The 24,350-nt window shown below is 57.7% G+C and overlaps 1 protein-coding gene across 2 annotated transcripts in view; it reads left to right on the forward strand.

Annotated features, from left to right (window-relative positions):
• NGEF (neuronal guanine nucleotide exchange factor) overlaps window positions 1-24,350 on the forward strand; it is a 101,205-nt gene that overhangs the window by 53,572 nt on the left and 23,283 nt on the right. Inside the window, exons 1-3 of one of the 2 annotated variants that reach the window (XM_051834195.3) lie at window positions 5,058-5,328; window positions 6,021-6,163; window positions 14,880-15,184. In XM_051834195.3, coding sequence (XP_051690155.2) covers window positions 5,222-5,328; window positions 6,021-6,163; window positions 14,880-15,184 — 555 coding nt within the window. In that variant the 5' untranslated portion in view covers window positions 5,058-5,221. Of the gene's footprint in view, window positions 1-5,057; window positions 5,329-6,020; window positions 6,164-14,879; window positions 15,185-24,350 lie in introns of those variants that run through there. The other variant, XM_051834194.3, reaches the window with a different exon arrangement.

Below are 24,350 nucleotides of genomic sequence, written 5' to 3' on the forward strand. Positions count from 1 at the left end.
CAGACATGTGGAGTCAGAGATGAGGAGAGCAACAGGCAGCTGTGTCTGGAACAGATGGAAAGACAGAGACAGACAGACAGACAGACAGACACCAGGGAAGTGAGGGCTGCTGGAGGAGAGTGGTCACAGTTCTCTAAACCTGAGGCCAGGCTTGGCCTGGAGTCGGGGGCAGCCCACCAGCCCACCCTCACTGCTGATGCCAGCTGCAGACTTGGGGTTGAGCCCAGTGAAAGAACACAGGTTTCAGTCGCCCACAGGGGCGGAGTTGAGACAAGCGCCCGGGCCCAGTGCGTCCAGTGGGCTCCTGCTGCGGAATCGTGGGCAGTGCTGTCTCCAGCAGCAGTGAGCACAGAGGACTGTCCATCAGACGCGCTCACCTGGCCCCGAGCCCAGAGTTCTGGCTGGGGCTGGGTCACACGGAGCTGGCTGGCTGCCAACCCCTCTGGCGGGTACACTGCTACCACGTGACCCAAAGCCCCGCCGTGCCTGGTGTTCCAACACTCGAGCCACCACCTCCCAGCCACTTAGAACAAAGGTCAGACGTGTCTTTGAACGAGATTAATTCTTTCTTTAAAAAGATTGTTTATTTTGTTTGAAAAGCAGAGAGAGAGAGAGAGAGACAGAAGAGAGAAAAAAAGAGAGAAGAGAGAAGAGAGGATAGAGATACCTCTTCCACTGGCTGATTTACTCCCCCATGTGGCCACAGTGGCCAGGGCTGGGCCAGCCTGAAACCAGGAGCCTAGAACTCCATTCATATCTGCCACGTGGGTGCAAGGGCTCAGGCACTTGGGCCGTCTTCTGTTGCTTTCCCAGGTGCATTGGCAGGGAGCTGGGTTTGGAAGTGGAGCAGCCAGGGTGTGAACTAGCATCCATACAGGAAGCCGGCGTCGCAGTCAGCAGATTAATGGCCCAGAGATGGATTCTGTACCCCACGGCACTAGACTGGTTTTGCTTTCATCTTGTTTCTGTCATGTGTGACAATCCCACATTTACGAATTACCTTCCATGAGAATGGAAGGTAAAACACGCGCCACCACGTCACCAGCCACACAGCAGGACAACCTCCTGGGGACAGGCTGGGGGGTCCTGGAGGTGCAATCTTCACACCGGTCACTTGGGGCCTCTGGGCATATTGGAGCCACAGTGAGGGCAGCAGCGTCCTCTCGAGCACACATCTTGTCCTTCCCCGTTCCCTCCCTAGACCCGGGGATCTCTCACCTCCCAGGGGTCAGCTGCTGGGGCCGCCTGCAGGGGTCACTGCATTGGTTTCAAAGCAAGCAAAAGGTCTTTTGAGAGTGATAGAAGCCAACTGCTGTATTAATGAACTTAAAAGATTCAGTTAATTAAAAGCTGTCAAGTGCTATTTCTGGAAGCTCCCAGGATGCATTTGAGGAATGCCTTCTCACTGCCAAACAACAGAAACCAACGAACCAAGCCATCTTCTTGGTAGCTTTACGAATAACAGTTTTTTTAGCATCCAATAGTCTGGTGCCACACCTTGTCACCCTGAACATAGAGTTAGGGAGTGGCTTCCTTCTCCCATGTGATGGGGTCTTGGCTCTCTGTCAACCATTCCACGGCAGCAGTGGCCAGCAGAGCGGTCTTGGTTTAATCCTCTGGTCCCGTTCTTCTCTGCTAAATAAATTTGATGAGCCAGATCATCTCTACGCATTTTTCTACTCCAGAAATCTTCCCTTGGGATCAGGAAGAAATGATATGAACAGAAACAAAGACGCTGGACAGAAGACATTGCCACATGAGCCAGAACCTATTTTGCTTCCACTATTTAACTTTTTAAAAATTGTCTTCATTATTTATTTATTTGAAAGGCAGAGAGACAGACCGAGCTTCCATTCCGTCCTCTGGTTCGCGCTCCAAACGCACTCAACAGCCAAGGCTGGGCCAGGTGGAAGTCAGGAGCCGGAGCCTCAGCCCAGGGCTCCCACGTGGACAGGAGGAGCCCAACTACTTGAGCTATCGCTGCTGCCTCTCCAACAGTTAATTTTTATAACCCGAGGAAGAAATAAGTAACCTTTAGATAAAGTACCTAAAATAATTCCTTTTTTAAAACATGCCATTCATTCATTCTTAAATATTTATGTAGCACCTACTGTGTGCCAGTCAGACATAAATATTTGAAATATTTCTCAATACTTCATTTTGCAAATGATTCCGAGCCCAATGTCAGCGAAGCAGAGGTTTTAATAATAGCCTGCCTAATAGCACAGAATATGACAGAAAATAGAACATGTGGAGTTTACCTTGAGGTTACCCAGCACTCGGGCCTTGCTTAACTGCTTGTATAATTAGGAGGGTATTTTTAGCTTCGTTTTCAATCGGAAGGCTTTCTTACACTCCCCTTCATATGTATAACTTCACTTTAAATTTTCTAGTTGTTAGAAAGATGAAGCTTTTCGGTGCAGTAGAGTGTGAAAGTGACAGCTCTGCTGCGACGTCAGCCTGCGGGGAGGCAAGGCGTGCAAAGCAGTAGGTCCTGCCGAGTGCCCACGGACTCCGCAGGGTGCCCACCCTGAGACGCCCGGTAACCGAGCGTCACAGGGCCAGGCAGGGAGAAAGGGCCTACTGGGCCACCTCAGTGCACTGAGGAATGCCAGGGACGTCACCCGGGGGAGCAGAGTCCCGGGGGAAAGCCAGGGCCTGGACAGGTACGGAGAGCCCAAGGCGTAGAAGAGCTGGGCAGGGCAGTGCCGCCACCGTACCCCCACAGGCTGCTGGGACGTGAGCGAGGTGGGCGGCAGCCACAGGAGGCGGGAGGGCCCAGGTAGACCCCTGGCCTAGGGAAAGACGGTCTCTGAGCACCAAGGGAGGGGGAGACTGCTGGGCAGCCTTGGGGGATCCAAGGAGCTCCACAGCCACGGGGGTGTGCACTGGTGGACACACTGTGTGCACTGGTGGACACACTGCGCAGTGATGGACACACTGTGCACTGGTGGACACACTGTGTGCAATGATGGGCACACAGAGTGTGCCGATGGACACACTGTGTGCAGTGATAGACATACTGGGTGCACTGGTGGACACACTGCGCAGTGATGGACAGGCTGGGTGCACCGGTGGACACACTGGGTGCTCTGATGGACAGACTGGGTGCACTGATGGACACACTGTGTGCAGTGATGGACAGACTGGGTGCACCGGTGTGTGCACCGACAGGAGGTGCTGGAGTTGGAGCCACCTCACAAGGTCCACCCGGCCTCCTGGTGGGATGTTAGAGGACATGGACACACTGTGTGCACTGGTGGACACACTGGGTACACTGGTGGACAGACTGTGTGCAGTGATGGACATATTGTGTGCACTGGTGGAAACACTGGGTGCATTAGTGGGCAGACTGTGCTCTGATGGACACACTGGGTGCACTGATGGATACACTGAGTGTGCTGATGGACACACTGTGTACAGTAATGAACACACTGGGTCCTCATGGACATACTGTGTGCACTGGTGGACACGCTGTGCACTGGGGGACACACTGGGTGCACTGGTGGACATATTGTGCGCACTGATGGACACACTGAGTTTTAGGAGTTTAGGGGTGTTATACATGGAATGTTTGCCTCACCCCCAAATTCTTACATTGAAACCCTGACCTCCAAGGAGGCGGTATTAGGAGGTGGGGCCGGAGCAGCGATGGGGCCAGGAGGGTGAGGCCCTCTCCACCCACGCACTGCCTCAAACACAGCGCTCAGCCCTGTGTGCACCACGAGGGCCCTAGGAGGATCAGACAGCCTGCCGTGGCATTTGTCAGCCGCCCAAACGGGGCATCCGGGAGAGGCTGCTCCGGGAGCAGACTCAGAGTGGAGCCCCGGGCCCTGGGCCTGCCTTGCAAAACAAGAACACACGGCTGTATCTTAGTCTGAGGCCTCAAAGGGCCGGGGACCTGGGCCTGGGAGGGAAGCGACAGCTTTGAGAACTGGGGTCCAGTCAAGCTGGGCAGCCCCTTAGCCTCCGAGTTGGGGAAGAGGCTACTCCGGGGACCCCATACCTGGCAGGGGCCCATCCCCTCCAGGTCAGCGCGCCGCCCGCCTCGCCCCTCCCACGCCTCTCCTCCCACAGCTGCCTGGGGCCAGACTGGCTAGGGCGCTACGGAAGTCAGCCACGCCTCTCCCTGCGGGAGTCCTTGCACCCCCAAACGAAAGACTTCTTAACTTAAATGCCACGGGGGTGGGACGGGCGGGGGACGCGCGGTCTCCACGCTGTCCCCACTGCAGCGCCCGCCGCAGGGGGCCACACGGAGCGGCTCTGGCGGCGCACACGACCGCCGCGGCCCTGGGCGCGCCCTGCTGGCCTCGGGAAGCGGCGCGGGGCAGCGAGGCGGACGCCTCGCGGGCCGGGGTCCGCCGCGCGGTCCCGGAGCACAGGGCTGCTTGTCCGGCGTACGCCCACCTTCGGGCCCTCGCCAGGCCGCCCCCGCCTGGTAGCCGCCAGCTGTCTGGACAGCTGCCCCGAAGCGCGACTGCCCGGCCACGCCGGGGTCCCGGGGTCGTCGAGGGGCTTTGTCCTGCCTCCAGACCCACCAGGTTTCCGGGTTGGGCCCCTCTGATGCGTAAGGGTTGGGGATCGGCGTGCAGGGAGGCCCCGAGACCCCAGTCTCTGCCTGGGACCCGTCCGAGGCATCTGCGGCGGAGACACGTGGCTCGGGGAAGGGGTCGGGGACCCCATCCTTGCTGGCGGGCCCGGCTTGGCCAAGGCGCAGGCTGGAGCGCACTTGGGGGTCCGGAAAGTCGCCGCGCCTCCAAGAGCGTACCCAGAGCCGGGGCAGCGAGGAGGGGGCGGGCAGGCGAAGGCGCAGCCCCCGGGCCCCCTCCCGCCCTCGCCGGCTCCCGGTCCGGACTCGGTCGCCTTGGGGGAAGAGGCGCGGGCGAGCGCTTGGTCCCCGGCCTCCCGCCGGTCCCGCCGGGCCCGGGTCGCGCCCGCCCCAGGCGCCCCCGCCCCGCGCCGCCGCCCGACCTCGCCCCCGCCGCGCGCGCGCCCCCGCCCGCCGCCCTCGTTGCCGTGGCAACCCCGGGAGCCTCCGGGCGCGCGCGCGCACCCGCGAGAGCGCTCGACAGCGGCGGCGGCGGCGGCGGCGGCGGCAGCTCCGGCTCCAGCCGCGCGCGCTGCGACCCCGCTCCGGAGCTCGCGCGTCGCCCCCGGTGCGGCCCCGGGCCCCCTGCGCGGCCCCCTACCGGCCCCCGCGCCCGCCCCGCCGCTAGCCCCCATGGAGCTGCTGGCGGCCGCCTTCAGCGCCGCCTGCGCCGTGGACCACGACAGCTCCACCTCGGAGAGCGACGCGCGCGACTCGGCGTCGGGACACCTGCCCGGCAGGTGAGGACGAACGGACCTCCGGGCCCCCTGCGCGCCACCGCAGTCCTGTGCCTGTCCTCCTTGGCGCCCCGGGCGGCGGGCACGGATCTGCACGGCCTATCCGCAGCCCCCGGCCCTCGGGCCCCCGCCGCCCCTGCGCCCCAGTGCCTCCCCCAGTCCCCGCTGGGGGGCCGCCACCCCCCGGCCGGTTAAGGTTGTGTTCCGGCCCGGACCGCCAGCGCCCCAGGCCCTGCCCGGGGTCGCCTCGCGCCCTCGACCCACGCTCTGGGCGCGCGCGTCCCTGTCGGCAACCCCCTCTGCGCGTTGCGGGGCACGGGGGCTGCAGGATCAGGGTCCGGGAGGGGCTGGGAGTCGTGGAACGAGAGGCGGCCTCTTGGCCATGGCACCCGTCGGGGTGGCCGGTCGGCGCCGGGGAGCGGGCAGGGCGCGCCAAGTTTCCGACGCCCGCTCGCTAGGTCTGGACGGGCTGGTGTGCGAATGAATCATCGGGTCGCACCCCGGTGCGGTGACAGAAAGGGTCTGTAGGGCCCGCCCGGCCCGGAGGGGCGGCGGTCGCTGGGGCCACCCCGCCTGGACGGTGCTGGACTGGGTCCCGCTGGCCGGCAGCCCCTCGGGCGGACGCGCGCGGCGAGTGAGCCAAGGCGTGTGGTTGCCCCAAAATAACCAGCCCCTGCCTGCTCCCTCTCTGGCAGCGAGTCGTCGTCCACCCCGGGCAATGGGACCACGCCCGAGGAGTGCCCGGCCCTGGCCGACAGCCCCACCACGCTCACCGAAGCCCTGCAGAGGATTCACCCCATCCCCGCCGACTCCTGGAGAAACCTCATAGAGCAAATAGGTGAGCGACCCCTGCGCGCGCGATGCGGCCCCCGGCGGGCTGGGGGTCTCCCTGCTGGGAGGCCGAGTGAGCGCGTGAGCCTGAGCGGGCTGGGGCCCCATCTTGACGTGCGTGGCTCTGAATGGCTCTGTGGGTAAAACGGCCGCATTTCAAGTGTGCAGTGCGCGAACTAATTGAGCGAGGAGGCGTCTGTCTCTGGGGAGGTCCACCCTGGCGCAGTGCTTTCCCGCGACTGTCTCTGTCTCCTGCCATTTCTTCCCGGCGGGGGGGGGGGGGGGGGGGGGGGTTTGTCGGCCAGCGCTGCTGAGCCAGGCAGGAGCGAGTACTCCGCAGGCCCACCAGAGAGACCCCAGAGAAAGTCCCAGAAGGGGCTTGGGCCCCTGGGAGCCGCGATGGAGGTGCCCCAGCTTTGCACAGGAAAAGAAAGGGGGGAGGTTGGAATCGGAGGGGATGCCCCTCCAGGAATACGGTGGGCAGGGAGCCAGGCCCCCTCTGTGTGCCCAGCCCCTCCACAGCTGCACTGACCCTGGGTGAGCACAGACAGTGGGTGCAGCCCGAGCGCCAGCACCTGTGTTACAGAAAGACAGAAATGGCTTACGACGTGCCGTCAGCACAGGCCCCAGTGCCCGGATAACGTGGGCTCCGCGGCCGGCTGCTTGGAAAACCTCACTGTTCTCCGGCATTGTCGGAGCAGCCTATTCCTTAAATACACATTCTAGATTTGGAAAGTTTCTTCCTAAATATGTAATTACCGCCCTCTAGCCCCAAGCGCTTGGACAAACCCCAAGTGTCTCCAGGATGCAAGTAGAGGCCGGGGGCTCCGCAGGCTTTGCTGGGCCCAGCGGCTCTTCCCTGGCCAGCCCAGCCGGGAGGGAAGGGAGCTGAGCCCTTGAGAATCCTGCTGGGCTGCAGGGGTGCAGAGCCCTGTCCCTGGGGCTGGGGTGTCTGTGCCCCACATGTGCTAGGGACTGAGGGGGCCAGAGAGGGCCTTCTCCCGCCTCTGCCCTCCCAGGCTCTGGGGACTGTGACTCCAACCCTCTTGAAAGGGCTCTTCTTTGGCTAAGACCAGAGAGAAGGGCGGAGGAGACCCCCAGGAGGCCCCCGTCCGCAGTATGGGCTGTGATGGCGCCTTCCTTGGAGGCACCTGTCGGCCTAGCAGTCTAAGCCGGGAGCAGGGTGTCAGGGGCCTGCGTTCTAGAGCCTGCTCATGGTGGGCCTCGGTTTCCTTCTGACGTCTCCCCCAGGCCCCGCCAGCATCCTCTGGTCCCACGAGGACTCTTCCTGGCTGCTGTGAGTCTCCACAGGTGTGGTGTGAGCGGTGACACCGGGGACTCAGCCCCGAGCCCCCGTCCCCGCCTTGGGATCTGTGCGGAGCTGGCCCTTACCACATCCGGGCGGCTCTCAGCTCCGCGAGGGAAGCCACCCTCGGCCAGGGTCAAGAACGCACAGCGTGTGGACGCTGGGAGGTGTTTGGGGGCGCTCTCTAGACCACACTATAGGATTTTGCAGTGGCTGCCGCCACTGCCCCAGTGGCGTGTCGGGACTGTGCCTGACGGGGCGCCCAGCCGTCACCGCAGCGGGCTGCGGCCCTGGCAGCGCGTCAGCCCGAGAGCCCGTGAGTGTGGCCGTGTATGGACGTGTGAGCGACGCCTGCGCGTGTCCTCGGGGCTCTGGCACCTCATGCTCTGCAGGTGAAAGGTGCCCGGTGAATAACAAATGCAGCCCGCTCTAGAAGTTTCTGTGGGAAGCATTCAGTGGAAAAATACTCTCTTTGGAAAGAGAGGTTTCTGAACGACCAGAAGGCGTTAGTGAGTGGCGCTGGGGTTTGCTTTCTCCTGCTAAGCAGCAGGAGCCAGGGCGAGATCAGTTTCATTAGGACCGGAGGGAACAGGATGTAACAGCAAGTGGGAGCTTTATAGGTAAAGTTCATCTCCATAGAAGGTCGTGCTTACTGAATGTGCAGGACACAGGGAGACAGGACTGTGGGACAGCACATGGAGTCCAGAAATTTCCTCGGCTAACACGGAATTCCCCAGGGAAAGCTGTCCCATCCGTGCCGTCATCTGACTTTGAGAGAGCTGTAAAAATGGGCTCGAGGTAGCGCAGATAAATCCTTGTCCTCACACTAAGTACAAGAAGATCGGTGCTTCAATTCAGGTTCTAAATACCTCCGGGAAAAAAATATTTGTAACAGTTCTACAACTGCTTATACCAGACAATCTGGTGAAAAGGGGCATGAAACCCTGGGGCTTTTCTGCCTCAGTTAACAAGCCCAGAGTTGGTTCATTCAGCCAAGGCTGTTTTCCCTCCTTTCTCTCCTCCGGATGTGCCTCATGGTGCCTGCTGGGCTGCCGTGGGTCCAGGCGTCACAGCCTCCAGCAGCCATGTGTAAAAGCAGGAGTGGCAGCTTGTGGTCAGAGGCTTGCCTTGGGGGGACATGTTTCTGAGAAACCCCGGATGTCCCCTTACTGTCTGCCCTTGGCCAGTGTCTCCATCTGTTCCCAGTGCTACAGCACATCACCTGAAACCGGGTGACTTAGAGACAGCAAACTCTCGCCCCTAGTTCTGGAGACTGGGCAGGCCAAGAAGAGGGCACAGCAGATTTTGTGTCTGCTGGGGAGATGGTGGTGCCCCCCATCCTCACGCAGGGGCAGGGACGAGGTGGCTCCCCCACCTCAAGACCTAACCACTCCCCCGAGAGCCCGGCTCTTCAGGCTGCCACATGGAGCAGTAAGTTCCATGCAGGACATTGCAGCCAGGTTGTCCCTGCCCCTGCTAACCCCATCCCTGCGCAGGAAGGAACCTCGAAGGCAGGTTTTAGACCGTGTCCATCCAAGCCCGGGCTGGACCCAGCTAGCCACGGGGCGGATACTTTGGGATAGTCTTACCCAGGAGCTGTCAAAAATCCGTGACATGAGATTCTTCTGTGAAGCTTAGAAACTGCATTAAAAAAAAAAAAAAAAAGATTTACTTAATTTATTTGAAAGGCAGAGTTGGAGAGAGAGAGGGAGAGATAGAGGTCCTCCACCTGCTGGCCAACTCCCCGAATGGCCACAATGGCCAGGGCTGGAGCAGTCCGAAGCCAGGAGCCAGAAGTTTCAACCGGGGCTCCCATGTGGGTGTAGGGGCCCAAGGAAATGGAGCAGCCGGACTCGAACCGGTACAAGTATGGGATGCCAGTATTGCAGGTGGCAGCTAAACCTGCTACACCACAACACCGGCCCCCAAAACTGCACTTTTAAAAGGGGTTCTGTTGGCCGGCGCCAACACCAACTAGGCTAATCCTCCGCCTAGCGGTGCCGGCACCCCGGGTTCTAGTCCCGGTTGGGGCGCCGGAGTCTGTCCCAGTTGCCCCTCTTCCAGGCCAGCTCTCTGCTGTGGCCCGGGAGTGCAGCGGAGGATGGCCCAAGTGCTTGGGCCCTGCACCCCATAGGAGACCAGGAGGAAGCACTGGCTGCTGCCATCGGATCAGCGTGGTGTGCCGGCCGCAGCGGCCATTGGAGGGTGAACCAACGGCAAAGGAAGACCTTTCTCTCTGTCTCTCTCTCTCTCACTGTCCACTCTGCCTGTCAAAAAAAAAAGGGGGTGGGGTCTGTTGACACAAACCTGTGAGCGTCTCCTGTTGGGAGACACTCTGTTAAGCATCAAAACGTGAGTCCGAGTGAAACCCAGTTCCTTTAAGGCCCTGTGAGCGCAGTTCAGAACCACGGGATAGTACTTAGCGTGCGGTCCGCTGTAGCTCAGGCTCCTGATGGGGCCAATGTGTGTGATGACGTCAGACCTGTCTCTACACATTTAGTCTGCAGAGCACTGAGCTTCGATCCGGATTTTCTAATTCTTTTGTCAAGTGAACGCCATGTTGTACACGGCTGGATTCTAACGGCACAGAAACACGGGGGCACAGCCATCGCCAGCGAATGCCTCAGCACAAAGCCTTGTGTTTAGTGGAGCTGTCCGGTTCAGACGCCGAGTGGTTTACTCCACGGGGTGGCTGGGGTCTGCGGTCCTTTCTTTTCTTTCCCTCCTGTTGGGCTCCGTTTGGGGACTGGATGAGGAAGGCGTTGTAGCTAACATTTGCACTGGGCTGTAACGGAAGTGCTTTAGGAACCGTCCATTTATCCACAGTGGAGCTGCCCGGGGAGAACGTGTGTTTTCTAACAGATTGAGTGACCCAGCTGTCATCTGAGTCCCACAGCAGCGCCGGGGTCTTCCAAATGCCTGTAGAGAGTGCATGTTGTGACAAAGTGGTGCGTGGCTCTCAAAAATGTTCTGCACCAAGATAAGCTCGTCTTTTAGCTCTGCTTTTCCGCAAACTTTTTTTCTTTTTTAGATTTATTTATTATTTGAAAGGCAGACTTATTTGAAAGACAGAGAGGGAGAGACAGAGAGTTCATTCTTCCATCCACTGGTTCACTCCCCCAGATGGCTGCAATGGCCAGAGCTGGGCCCATCTGAAGCCAACAGCTTCTTCCAGGTCTCCCACGTGGGTGCAGGGGCCCAAGCACTTGGGCCTCTTCGGCTGCTTTCCCAGGCTCATTAACAGGGAGCTGGATCAGAAGTGAAGCAGCCAGGACTTGAACTGGCGCCTATATGGAATGCCAGCGCTGTAGGCAGTGACTTTACCCACTACGCCACAGCGCCAGCCCCTCCACAGGGCCACAGGGCCGCTCCACCTGGCGGCCCCAGATGCATCCTCACCTCCACCAGCCCACCCCCAGCCAGACCCTCCCTGCACATCCGCCACCTCTTCAAATGACACCATCCAGATACCCGGACCTAGATACCCGGATGCTATACATGGCCTGTGCCAGCCAGTGGCCAAGGCTGCCCTCTGCCTTGAAACTGTCTCCAGAGTCCATGGTTGTCCTAAAATGCAGACCAGCACACACCCGCCTGCTGTCTCCAGGGTCTCCCCGGTCCTTGGGAGAGATGCTGGCCTCTATGGCCCAGCAGACAAGATCCTTTGGTCCGACCCCTCCTAGGATCACCCCTCCCCATCCCTGCACAGCCAAGACACCCCCAGCACCCCTGCTTCGGCGTGAAGAGGCACTCTGAGTGTGGGACCACCAGAGTCCCACCCAGGCCACTTCTGTGACCGCCAAAGGGGTGGAGCTTCCCCCACCCAGTGAACAAGCAACCCACAGGGACCCAGCTGGGCGTGGTCTGCTCCAAGTCAGTCCTGAGGCTGGCTGCCTGGGAGAGGGCTCAGCCCCCACCACCACCAAGGCCGCCTTCCAATGCCAATCGCAAGCCCCAGCTGGCTGTAGCTGGGGTCCCCACGACCCCCTCCTCAGCCTCAGTGAATTAGCTTGCACATGCCCAGGACTCCAGGAGACACCTCTCTCTACCTGTCTGTCCTGTCTGTCTCGAAGGAGCTTACAAAGGGTGCAGATGAGAACGTGCACAGCATGGGGCAGGGGGAGGGGCACGGAGCCACCAAGCGCTCTCCGGGGGGCGCCTGGCCCCTCTGCGCTCTGTTCAGGGTTTCCTGGGCGTGACTGCAGCAGGGACAGTCCTGCGGAAGTGAGCTGGACAGAAAGGGTCACATCCAGTGCTTCTGGGCTGACTGGGAACACCCAGCCAGGCCTGACCGTCCCGGGCACGCGGGCAGGAGCCCCTCTGCAAAGGCGGACCTAGGACCCGCGGTCAGGCAAGGGTCAGAGAACATGGAGGGGCTTGGCTTCTGACCACCCACTGGCCAGCCTGTGTCGTCTTAAGGAAAATGCCCAAGAGGAGTTGCTTATGAAGGAGAGTTTGTTTGCTCACAAGTCCAAGGCCAGGCGTCCACTGGCTGGGCGACTGCCGAGGGCGGGGGCGGGCAGGAGCACAGCACTCACCCGGAGGACACCACACGCCTGGTCAGCGGGAAACAGAGGCAGGCAGCATGCTCCTTCCTCACGTCCCATCACAGGGCCCGCTCCGGCATCCATGTGTTAAAATATTTTGTTATTGCACAATTTCTTTAAGATGTATTTATTTGAAAGGCAGAGTTACAGAGAGAGGGGAGAAAACAGAGGAAAAGAAATCTTCCATCTGCTGGTTCACTCCCCGAATGGCCACAGTGGTCAGGACCCAGGAGCTCCATCCGGGTGTCCCACATGGGTGGCAGAGGCCCAAGCACTTGGGCCATCTTCTGCTTCTTTCCCAGATGCCTTAGCAGGGAGCTGGATCAGAAATGGAGCAGCCAGGACTCAAACTGGCGCTGTGCATATGGGATGCAGGCATCACAGGCGGTGGCTTAACCCGCTACACTACAGTGCTGGCCCGGCCCTGGCATCTTTTTTTTTTTTTTCTTAAAGAATTTATTTGAAAGACAGAGTTACAGAGAGAGAGGTCTTCCATCCGCTGGTTCACTCCCCAAATGACCACAACGGCCAGAGCTGAGCTGATCCAAAGCCAGGAGCCAGGAGCTTCTTCCAGGTCTCCCACACAGGTGCAGGGGCCCAAGGACTTGGGCCATCTTCTACTGCTTTCCCAGGCCATAGCAGAGAGCTGGATCGGAAGTGGAACAGCTGGGACTCAAACCAGGGCCCACATGGGATGCTGGCACTGCAGGCTGGGGCTTTAATGCACTGCGCTACAGTGCTAGCCCCAAAGGCCCTGGCATTTTAATCCAACCTAATCACTGCCCAAGGTCCCACCAGGATTGCATTAAGTTCCACCCTTAATCTATTAACTTCAGCCTCTGGGGGTCAAGCTTCCAACACCCAGGCCTTCAAGGGCACCCAAACCATTCTCCAAACCACAATGCCCACCTTGAGGAAGACAGATTCTATGTGTACAGCCCACCATGAGGAGGGGGTTATAGGCCAGGAACTATGGCTGGCAATCGACATGCATGAAGACACAGTCCCTGTGCCCTGGGCCCTGACATTCCCACGCATGCATCTGTTTCTAATATAATTGGCCAGGGTGTTGGAACCCGCCAGGCCACCGAGGCCTGAGAGACCCCGTTAGGTCATGGCCCCAGGCCCCAAGGCACTGAGAGCCGGGAGAGAATGTTAGGCTGAACGAACGGTTACTGCCCGGGAGAGCTCTGCACGTGGGATGCTCTAAACTGCTGAGACGATCCACTGGCAGCCCCACCAAGGAGCCTGGCTGCACCTCCCATCAGGGCCATGTGGGCTCGGCACCCCCCATCAGGGCCATGTGGGCTCGGCACCCCTCGATCAGGGCCATGTGGGCTCGGCACCCCCCATCAGGGCCATGTGGGCTCAGCACCCCCCATCAGGGCCATATGGGCTCGGCAACCCCCCCATCAGGGCCATGTGGGCTCTGCACCCCCCATCAGGGCCATGTGGTGCTCTGCACCCCCCATCAGGGCCATGTGGTGCTCTGCACCCCCCATGAGGGCCGTGTGGTGCCCTCCCCCACAAGAAGCTGCTTTAGAAGGGGGTCTTTGCTGCTCAGACAGAATGAAGCCTGGCTTCAAACTCTGCCCCCACAGCAGACTCAGCCCCACTCTCTTTGCCCTCTTATTCCGTCTCCCTTACTTTGGGGCTGGTGCTGTGGCATAGCAGGGAAAGCCACCGCCTGCAGTGCCGGCATCCCTTATAGGCACTGGTTCGAGTCTCGGTCGCTCCACTTCTGATCCAGCTCCTGCTAATGTGCCTGGGAAAGCAGGGGGAGATGGACCAAGTGCCTGGGCCCCTGCACGCACGTGGATGAAGCTCCTGGCTTCTGCCTGGCCCAGCCCTGGCAGTTGTGACCATCTGGCAAGTGAACCAGAGGATGGAAAATCCCTCTCTGTCTCTCTCTCTCTCCCCCCTCTCCCTCTCGTGTCTCTGTAACTCTGCCCCTCAAGTGAACTAGAGGATGGAAAAAATCTCTCTCTCTCTCTCCTACCTCTCTCCCTCTCTCCCCTCTCTCCCTCTCTCCCTCCTGTCTCTGTAACTCTGCCCTTCAAGTAAATTTTTTCAAACAAGTATTACATGCTGGGGCTGGCGCCGTGGTGTAGCAGGTAAAGCCGCCGCCTGCAATGCTGGCATCCCATATGGGTGCAGGTTCTAGTCCCGGCTGCTCCACTTCCCATCCAGCTCTCTGCTGTGGCCTGGGAAAGCAGAAGATGGCCCAAGTCCTTGGGCCCCTACACCTGCGTGGGAGACCTGGAAGCTCCTGGCTCCTGACTTTGTGTCAGCACAGCTCTGGCCGTTGGGGCCAATTGGGGAGTGAGCCAGCGGATGGAAGACCTCTCTCTCTCTCTCTCTCTCTCTCTGCCTCTCCTCTCTCTGTGTAACTCTGACTTTCAAATAAATAAATAAACAAATCTTTACAAAAAAGGAGTATTGCGTGCTTTAACCAGGCCCCTGCTTCCCCTCTGCGAGCCCTGAAGTCCCCAAACCTAACCCGGGAGGTCTGAAACTGGATGCAGCGAAGAGCAGTTTCCCTCTTGAACCACGGGCTGGCGAAGCCCTGGCTTCTCCCGAGCCGCGCCTGTGACTCGGTGCGCGCGGGGGCCACACAGCAGGTTCCGGTTCCCGCTGCGTGGCCTCCTGCGTGTGAGCCAGGCTCTTGGACTGCTGGGGGAGGTGTTCCGCAAGCTGACCGCTCCCAGGGAGGCTGGCTGCGGGGCGCGGCGGCCTGCGGGGCCCCGTGCGGGGCCGGCCTTGCGCGCGCTCTCACGCATCACCGACAGGGCGCGGGAGGCCTTGGCCGGGATCTCGGGCACCCTCCTCTGACACCGCCGTCTGCTCCTTGTCCCCCTCCCCGATGCCAGGGCTCCTGTACCAGGAATACCGGGATAAATCGACCCTGCAAGAAATCGAAGCCCGGAGGCAGCGCGATGCAGAAGTGCAAGGCGCGGCCGACGGGTCCCCGAGCGGCGAGGGCACCGCGGAGGAGGAGGACGAGGACGAGGACGAGGACGAGGAGCCGGCCAGCCCGCCCGAGAGGAGGGCCCTGCCGCAGATCTGCCTGCTCAGCAACCCCCACTCGAGGTTCAACCTGTGGCAGGACCTGCCCGAGATCCGGAGCAGCGGCGTGCTGGAGATCCTGCAGCCGGAGGAGGTCAAAGTGCAGGAGGTGGGCCTGGGGGCGGGGCCTGGGGGCGGGGCGGGGCCGCAGGTGCGCGGGGGCGGGGCCTCGGGTCTGGAACTCGGGGTTGGGGTCGCGAGAGGTATGGTCAGGGGATGGGGGGCAGTGGGCCAGAGGTGCGCGGGGGCGGAGCCTCGGGCGAGGTCGCGGGAGGTACGGGCGGGGGCCGGGGCGGGGCCGCAGATGCGCGGGGGCGTGGCCTGCGGGGCTGGAACTCGGGGTCGGGGTCGTGGGAGGTAGGGCCGACGGGGCGGGGCCTCGAGGCACAGGGGTGCAGGACCGCCCCTCAGCGTCTGCCCTCGCCGACGTGGGTGCCTCTGGGCCCGAGCCGCCCCGGCAGCTGCCGCAGTTTGTCCGTGGCGTCGCTACTTCGCTGCGGACCCCCGGGTTCCCGAGTCGAAGCGTGCCACCCAGACCGCGCTGTGGGGTGGGGTCGTAGGCCATGAGCTGTGTCCGCGCGATCGAAGAGACGCCAGGAGACGCTGCGCGCCCTGCGGCCTCCGGGTCCGTCCGGCACCGCGCAAGCTCGGGTGCGGGAGCGGCTTCTGGCCGAGCGCTGGGGGCCCGCGGGCGGCACGGCCACGGCCTGCCTTGCCTGGTGACGGCCATCATTGCACAGCTGGAGGGCAGAGACCGTGGGCACCGTCTGGCTGCGCAGGGATCGCGGACAGGGAGGGGCGGGCTGGTCCGGAGAGAGGAGCGCGCTCAGCGGCAGGGGCGAGGACGGGTCGGCTCGTTGAGCCCGAGCGAGCCCAGGGCGCTTCCCTCTGTGCGCGAGTTCAACCACCGCCCAGCGCACGCTCGTCCCGCCCGTCCCTGCTTCTCCCAGCTCCTGCTCACACTCCCCAACGTTTGCTGCTGCTGGCCGTGTAAAAAGCCAGGTGGGGACTGGCGGGGAAAGTTTCCAACCACGGTCATCCCTAGCCCAGACTTTGTGATGGATTTGCTGCCGGGGAAGGCTTGGTAAAACTTGATTTTTAAAAGAACGATTTGTTTAATTTTTTTATTTTCTTTGACAGGCAGAGTTAGTGAGAGAGAGACAGAGAGAAAGGTCTTCCTTCCGTTGGTTCACCCCCCAAATGTCCACTACGGCTGGCGTGCTGCGCTGATCCAAAGCCAGGAGCCAGGTGCTTCTCCTGGTCTCCCATGCAGGTGCCCAATGACTTGGGCCATCCTCCACTGCCCTCCCTGGCCACAGCAGAGAGCTGGACTGGAAGAGGGGCAACCGGGACAGAATCTGGCGCCCCAACCGGGACTAGAACCTGGGGTGCTGGTGCCGCAGGCAGAGGATTAGCCTAGTGAGCCGCAGCGCCGGCTACGATTTGTTTATTTCTTTGAAAGTCAGAGTTAACAGAGAGCGAGGGACAGAGAGAGAGCGAGATCGTCCACCCACTGGTTGACTCCCCAAATGGCCACACCAACCAGGGGCTGGGCCAGGATGAAGCCAGGAGCTTCTTCTAGGTCACCCACATGGGTGCAGGGACCCAAGTACTTGGGCCATCTTCCTCTGCTTTCCCAGGCCATTAGCAGGGAACTAGACCGGATGTGGAGCAGCCGGGACAGAAACCGGAGCCCGTATGGGAAGCTGACGTCACAGTCTGTGGCTCTACCCGCTGTGCCATAGCCCTGGCCCCAAAACTAGTTTCAAAGGCAGCTACCTCACCTGGGTGTCCTGCCCCACAGAGTTAGGAAACAAATAATTTGAACTTCCACATCTCCCACAGCTTGTGAGCAGCGGTTTGTGAATGACTGCATCAGGAAATTCCTGATGTCAAACTGAGAGCAGATTCTCGTAGAACATGAGAACATGCTGTAAATGTTCACAACAATAAGCAAAGCCGAAGCAGGGTCCGTGTAATAAAAGGAGATCAAATAACAAAGAAATACAAAAACAGCAGCGTGAGGTGGCAGAGCAGTAGCAACACTATCTGTTACAACAATAAATATAAGCTGCATAAACTCCTGCACAGAAAGACAGGTCCTCCAACTGATGAGGAAACTAACCCCATATTGTTATCAGGCAAGTAGAGTTCAGGGTAAGAAAAAGTGCCCAAGTGAACAGAGTCCTTTAGTGTTAAAGTATAAAAATAAGTCACTCATGAGTACATTTGCATTATTTAAAAGAAATGCAGGGGCTGGTGCTGTGGCGCAGCGGGTAAACGCCCTGGCCTGAAGTGCTGGCATCCCATAAGGGCACCGGTTTGAGACCTGGCTGCTCCACTTCTGATCCAGCTCCCTGCTATGGCCTGGGAAAGCAGTGGAAGATGGCCCAAGTCCTTGGGCCCCTGCACCCACGTGGGAGACCTGGAAAAAGCTCCTGGCTCCTGGCTTTGGATTGTCCCAGCTCCAGCTGTTGCATCCAATTGGGGAGTGAACCAGTGGATGGAAGACCCCCCCCCCTTTCTGCCTCTCCTCTCTGTGTAACTTTCAAATAAATAAATAAATCTTTAAAAGAAATGTAGACAGCAAAAACTGTGCGCAGGTCTTCTCTCCGTCCTAGGCTCCTGCTGCAGGACCAGCTTCATTTGCTGGAATATTCCATCTACTTTTGCAGCTCACTCAGAAGACCTCAAGTACAAAGTCCTTGTAGCTGTGTTTGACGTTTGCCCCCGCGACTCATGCTTGTCTCAGCCACCTCGTCCTCAGAAGCAGTGTGGCCTGGGCGATGGTTTTCAGCAGCTCAGGGCCTCCGTTGGACTCCTCTGAGCTCTCAGCTTAGGTTTCACAACCGCAACTCCTGGACATTGAACATTCGTTGGTTTTCATCCTTGAATAAGAGTAGGTGCAGTGGTTTGAGTAAGTGTGGAGTGGAAGCAGGCAGATGCCTGTACGTGCCCTGGCCCTGGGTGCAGGGAGAAGCATGGGTGGCCGGCTGCCCCGAGCCCTCGGTGGTCCTTACGCAGGGCAGAGGGTCGGGCAGCACAGGTGAACTCAGCGAGGGTGACGGGGAGAGCTCCTGTGGCGTCATCGCCTCCTCTGAGGCCTGAGCTGAAAGACAGCTGTCTAGCACTGAAACCGCCGGCCCCAGGGGATGTGCCTTGTGAGCGGCCATGGGGACTGCCAGGGCCACACAGGATGTCAGCGGGCACCTCACCTGCCACCAGCGTGGGAGACGGGCCGTTTGCACTCACCTGCCTCTCCCAGGCAGGGTGTCTTCATTCCCCTTAAACTGTTGGATAAAAACCTCGTGTCTTGCTTTCTCCTGCCTGCCCCTGATGCCTGGCAGACTGGAGCGTGTGTTTATGGGCAGTGTTTATGGGCTGTTTGCATTTCTTTGTCAACTGCCTGTCTGATCCTCTGCCCCCTTCTCTAGTGCGTTGTTCTGCCTGATTCCTCGCAGCTTTTTATGCATGCTGACCGGGACTTCTTTTTTCAGTATGTCCAGTGTTTTCTCCCACGATGTGGTGAGGGGAGGCGACAAGAGTAGAGTGGTTCCACGCCCAGTGCTGTTTCATAGCTGCGATTTGTTTCTTAGCTCTGAGACCTTGGGCAAGTTACTTAGCTTCTCTGTACCTCGGTTGCCATGTCTGTAAAATGGGGGTATCAGTGCATTTTCTGTTGCTGTAACAGAATACCTGAGACTGGGTCATCTTTGTCGTTGTTGTTTTAAGGGAGAGCCTTCAGCTCCTAGTCTGACAGGCTGGCAAGTTCAAGATCGGAGGCTGCAGCCAGCAAGGGCTTCATGCTGCTGCAAGCCCTGGCAGAAATCGGGAGGAAACACTGGTGTGTGTGCAGAGAAAAGGGGCGGAGCCCAGCCCCGAGAGACAAGCGTGAGCCTGCTGGGGGGGGCTGCACCCGCTCGACCCCAACACCTCCCCAGAGTGACGTGTGGGGGCCACACTTCCAGTGGGCTTGGATGGCGGCAGCCGTATTCAAACCACGGCGGGGTAATCACCGTGCCTTCGCGTGGCTTGGGCAGGCTGCTAGGCAGTACAGACAGCTGGAGATGGTACCTGGCAAGAAGCTGACGTGTCTGCCTTCTCACCACGTTCCTACTATTCCCTTTTACACACAAATATTTGTTTTATTTAAGAGGAAAAGAGATGGGCGGTGAGGGAGACAGACAGAGAGCTCCTATCTGCTGTTTCTCTTCCCAAATGCCAGCAGTGGCCGGGGCTGGGCCAAGCCGAAGCCAGGATTCAGGAATTCCATCCAAGTCTTCCGTGTGTGGCAGAGACCCAAGCACTTGGGCCATCTTCCACTGCATATTAGTGGGAAGCTGGATCAGAAGTGGAGCAGCTGGGACTTGAACCAGCGCTCTGATATGAGATGCCAACACTGCAAACAGTGGCTTAACCTGCTGAGCCACAACGCTGGCCCCTCATAAGGAGTATTTACCAAAGAAAACCTACAGCTGACATCATACTTAACAGTGAAGGACCCATTGCACCTCTGCTGCAGTTGGAAACCAGGGGAGGATGGCTGTTCACAGCACTCCTGTTCTGTACCATACTGGGAAGCCTAGCCAGGCAGATAAGGCGAGAAAAAGAAGCTGAAAGCATACAGAAAGGAATAAATAAAACTGCCCCTGGGGCTGACGCTATGGTGTAGCAGATAAAGCCTCTACCTGCAGTGCTGGCATCCCATATGGGTGCTGGTTCTAGTCCCAGCTGCTCCACTTCCGATGCAGCTCTCTGCTATGGCCTGGGAAAGCAGCAGAGGATGGCCCGGGTCCTTGGGCCCCTGCACCAGCATGGGAGACCCAGAGGAAGCTCCTGGCTTCGGATTGGCTCAGCTCTGGCCATTACGGTCATCTGGGGAGTGAACCAGAAGATAGAAAACCTTTCTCCCTGTCTCTCCCTCTCTCTTTCCATAACTCTGCCTCTCAAATAAATAAATACATTTTTTAAAAATACTTCTATTAAAAAAAAACTGCCCCTGTTCACAGATTACATGATTCTCTACTTAGAAAATCTCAAAGAATCTACCCAGAAAAGCTCATTTAACTAATAATAATTTTATCAATATTGCAGGATATAAAGTCCTATCATATTAATTGTTATTTCTGTATTCCAGCAATGAACAATTAGAAACCAAAATTAAAATGACCATACCATTAATAATAGCTCCCTCCAACACAAAATATTTAGGTGTAAATCTTATTTATTTGAAAGTCAGAGTTACACAGAGAGAGAGAAAGAGAGAGAGAGAGGTCTTCCATTCACTGGTACATTCCCCAATTGGCTGCAATGGCCAGAGCTGCGCTGATCCGAAGCCAGGAGCCAGGACCGTCTTCTGGGTCTCCCATGTGGGTGCAGGGCCCAAGGACTTGGGCCATCTTCTACTGCTCTCCCAGGCCATAGCAGAGAGCTGGATCAGAAGTGGAGCAGCCGGGACATGAACTGGTGCCCATATGGGATGCCGACACTGCAGGCGGCGGCTTTACCTGCTACACCAAAGTGCTGACCCCTAGATGTAAATCTAACAAAAAGTATATGAGATCTCTATGTTGAAAATTTCAAATCATGGATGAAAGAAATTGAAGACCACCAGAATAAGTCAGGAGACAACAGTTTACAGAATGGAAGATTCAACATATCTATATCTATATCTATATCTATATCTATATCTATATCTATATCTTTATTGAGAAGGGGGAAACAGAGAGAGAGAGAGAGAGAATATCTTTTATCTGTAGTTCATTCCCCAAATATCCACAACAGCACAACAGCCAGGGCTTGGCCTGGCCAAAGCCAGGAGCCAAGAACTCCATGTGGGTCTCCCAGGGGGATGGCAGGGACCCAAGGACTTGAGTCGTCGTCCACTGCCCCCCAGGGTGTATTAGCAGAGAACGGGATAAAAGGCAGGGGCAGCGCTTGATCGCAAGCACTCTGCTATGGAATGGAGGTGACCCAAGTGGAGGCGTAACCCACTGCACCACACGATACCTGTCCTGTTTCATTCAGTAGAAATAGAATCAAATTCCCATGAATTTGCGTTGTTTAGAGAAAATTACCCTACAATTTACATAAAAAGGTAAGGTGGCTAGAATACACAATTTTGAGTAAAAAAAAAAAAGAAGAAGCCTGGAGGAGTTGTAATTATGTGATTTTAGGATTTTATTAAAAATTTACAATAATCAAGAGAATGTGGTATCCGGATAAGAAGGAATGTACAGAATTGGGCCCGCACACGTATGGCCAGTGGAGAAAGGGTAGCTCCTTCAACAAACATTGAATGTGGATGTTCAGTTCTACACGTGCAAAAAGAAGTAACCTCAACCTCAACCTCACATTCTGTCCTTTTAAAAATTCACTCAAAATGAGTCACTGATCTAACTGTAAAATACAAAATCTTCAAGCTTTTAGAAGAAAACATAGGAGAAAAAATCTGCCTAAACAGATTAGCAAAAAGCTCTCAGATCTGACACCAAATGCATGATGCATGAAGCAAGAAACGGATCAACTGGACTTCGGCAAAGTCACCAAGGTCTGCTGTGCACAGCTACTGTGACGAGAATGAGAAGAGACGCCACGAGCCGACAGAAGACGGTTGCCTGTCACTTGGTTGGAAAAAAAGGTTTGCATCCAGCACACGTCAAAAGCTCAAAACCCAGCAGTGAGAAAACAACAAACCAAGGGAAAACTGGGCTGAAGACTGAAGCAGCCACGTCACCAAAGAACAAGTGGCGCCACCAGCGTTTAAAGACTTGGACACGCTGGCAACACCGAGTGTTGGTGTGGGTGCACAGCAACCAGAACCCGAGCAGACGCTGCTGGGGTGCAGAGCAGTGCGGCAGGTGCAGGTGTAGCCCCCTCTAAAGGTGAGGCAGACACTGGCCATCGACCCGGCGGCAGCGACCACACTGGGCTGGCTCCTTCCTCGTCGCCAGAGCTGTCCTGTGCAGTGGAACGCTCGGCTGCGGCCCCCTCACAGGCGCCGGGACCACCCCATCCCAGTCACAACAACCCACGTTGTCTCTAGAGCTGGCTATAGAAATAAAAACACGTTCACACGGGCACCTGTACATGGCTGCTCGTTCCTAAACACCCGCACGTGCTGGCGCAGGGAGGGATGAACCTGCACACCTGCACACCTGCACACCCGCACACCCGCACACCCGCACAGTGGTAGGTTAAGCAGCAAAAAGGCATGGACCGTGGGTGCTCGCAACACCATGGGTGCATCTCCACGGCATCTCAATGCCTTGTCAGCAAAACCCAGATTTCTGTAAGGCGCAGGTTTGATTCCACGTGTCCAAGTGATGGTGGCAGCCAAAGGTCAGGTGTAGCAGGACTGGAGCGGGGGGAGTTTCTCGGAGTGTTGGGACTGTTGGGGTCCCTCTGAGTGCACTACTGGCTGTGCAGATCTCTAAGGTTCATACTGAAGTATACTCGGGGCCGGCGCTGTGGCGTAGCAGGTAAAGCTGCCACCTGCATTGCCGGCGTCCCATATGGGCACCAGTTTGAGTCCCGGCCGCTCCACTTCTGATCCAGCTCCCTGCTAATGCACCTGGGAAAGCAGCGGAGGATGGCCCAAGCCACCCACATGGGAGACCCAGAAGAAGCTCTTGGCCCCTGGCTTTGGATGAGCCCAGCTCTGGCCATTGCAACCACTTGGAGAATGAACCAGCAGATCAAAGATCTCTCTCTGTCTGTCTCTCCCTCTCTCTCTGTAACTCTGCCTTTCAAATAAAATAAACTTTAAAAAAAAAAGTTTTTTAAAAAGTCTACTTTATGGTGCAATAAATTAAAACGTAAACTACCAGAAGGGCTGAGAGTCCTCCACCTCACTTTGTTCAGCCTGACAATGAAAGAGCCGGGCCTGTCTCACTGTGAAAGAAACTAAAAATGCACAGAAAACATGAGCAGATCAAATCGTGCGTTAGGTTAAGTAAATAGCATACCCCCCATAAAGCGAGGATTAATGCAAAGAAGGCGCTGCAGTGGATGTTGGGAGCCCACGTGGACAGCCCGGGAGAGGAAGACACACCGATCTTCAGAGAGGCTAGAAGGAGAGCACACCACCGGTCTGGGATGTGTGAAGAACAGGTCACGTACCAACAGAGTCACACGTCGTGAGCCATTGCTGGTGCTGCTAAGGGCAACACACAGTGCTTGCACCCAGGCAAGGGAGGAGGAGGAGAGAAAGCTCCAGAGAAGCAAAGCCAAAACCACCGTTTTTTGCCGGCGCCGCAGCTCGCTAGGCTACTCCTCTGCTGCGGTGCCGATACCCCGGGTTCTAGTCCCGGTCGGGGCGCCGGATTCTGTCCCGGTTGCTCCTCTTCCAGTCCAGCTCTCTGCTGTGGCCCGGGAGTGCAGTGGAGGATGGCCCAAGTCATTGGGCCCTGCACCCGCGTGGGAGACCAGGAGGAAGCACCTGGCTCCTGGCTTCGGATTGGCACAGCACACCAGCTGTAGCGGCCATTTAGGGGGTGAACCAATGGAAGGAAGACCTTTCTCTCTCTGTCTCTCTCTCACTGTCTAACTGCCTGTCAAAACAACAACAACAAAAAACAAAAACCACCATTTTCTGCCGATGTTTGCCGACTTGGAAAGCCTAAGGGTAGAGCTGGCATTTGGCCACACAGTCAAGATGGCTGAGTCCGACTCCCAGCTCCGGCTCCTGACCCCCGCTTCCTGCTAATGTGGGCCCGGGGGGGCAGCAGTGATGGCTCCAGTGACTGGGTTCCTGCCGCCGTGTGGGAGCCCTGGATTGAGTTCCTGGCTCCTGCCTGTGGCCCTGGCCCAGGCCCCAGCCCCAGCCTTTGTGTGCATTTTAGGAGCAATGGGAGACCAGTGGATAGGCACTCTCTGTCTCTCTGTCTCTCTCTAAATAAATGAGTTAAATTTTAAAAGCCTAAGATGACAAGTTACAAATACTGGACCCCACCAGGCCATTCTAGGAAGCGGCTAGATATAAGATAAATGGACAAATTAGTTGCTCTCATATATGTCAACAAAACCCAGATTCCAACCAATGAGAACACATTAAAAGAAAAGATGAGCACCCTAAAGAAATAACGAGAAAACCACATACACAGAAAAAGTGCTAATGTCCCAGGAGGAAGTTAAAAACACATCAAACTCGCAAGTAACCAAGGGAGTCCAAACCAGAACAACCCTGAGGAGTTGTCTTCCGCCTTTCGAAATCAGAGACTTGTAGACAGGTGTTTAGAACCGAGTGCGGGAGAAGCGTATTTCCTTTTCATCTA

Source organism: Oryctolagus cuniculus, chromosome 3 (assembly GCF_051225735.1).
Source record: "Oryctolagus cuniculus isolate XC-2025 breed Fujian yellow rabbit chromosome 3, ASM5122573v1, whole genome shotgun sequence".
NCBI classification, from domain to species: domain Eukaryota; kingdom Metazoa; phylum Chordata; class Mammalia; order Lagomorpha; family Leporidae; genus Oryctolagus; species Oryctolagus cuniculus.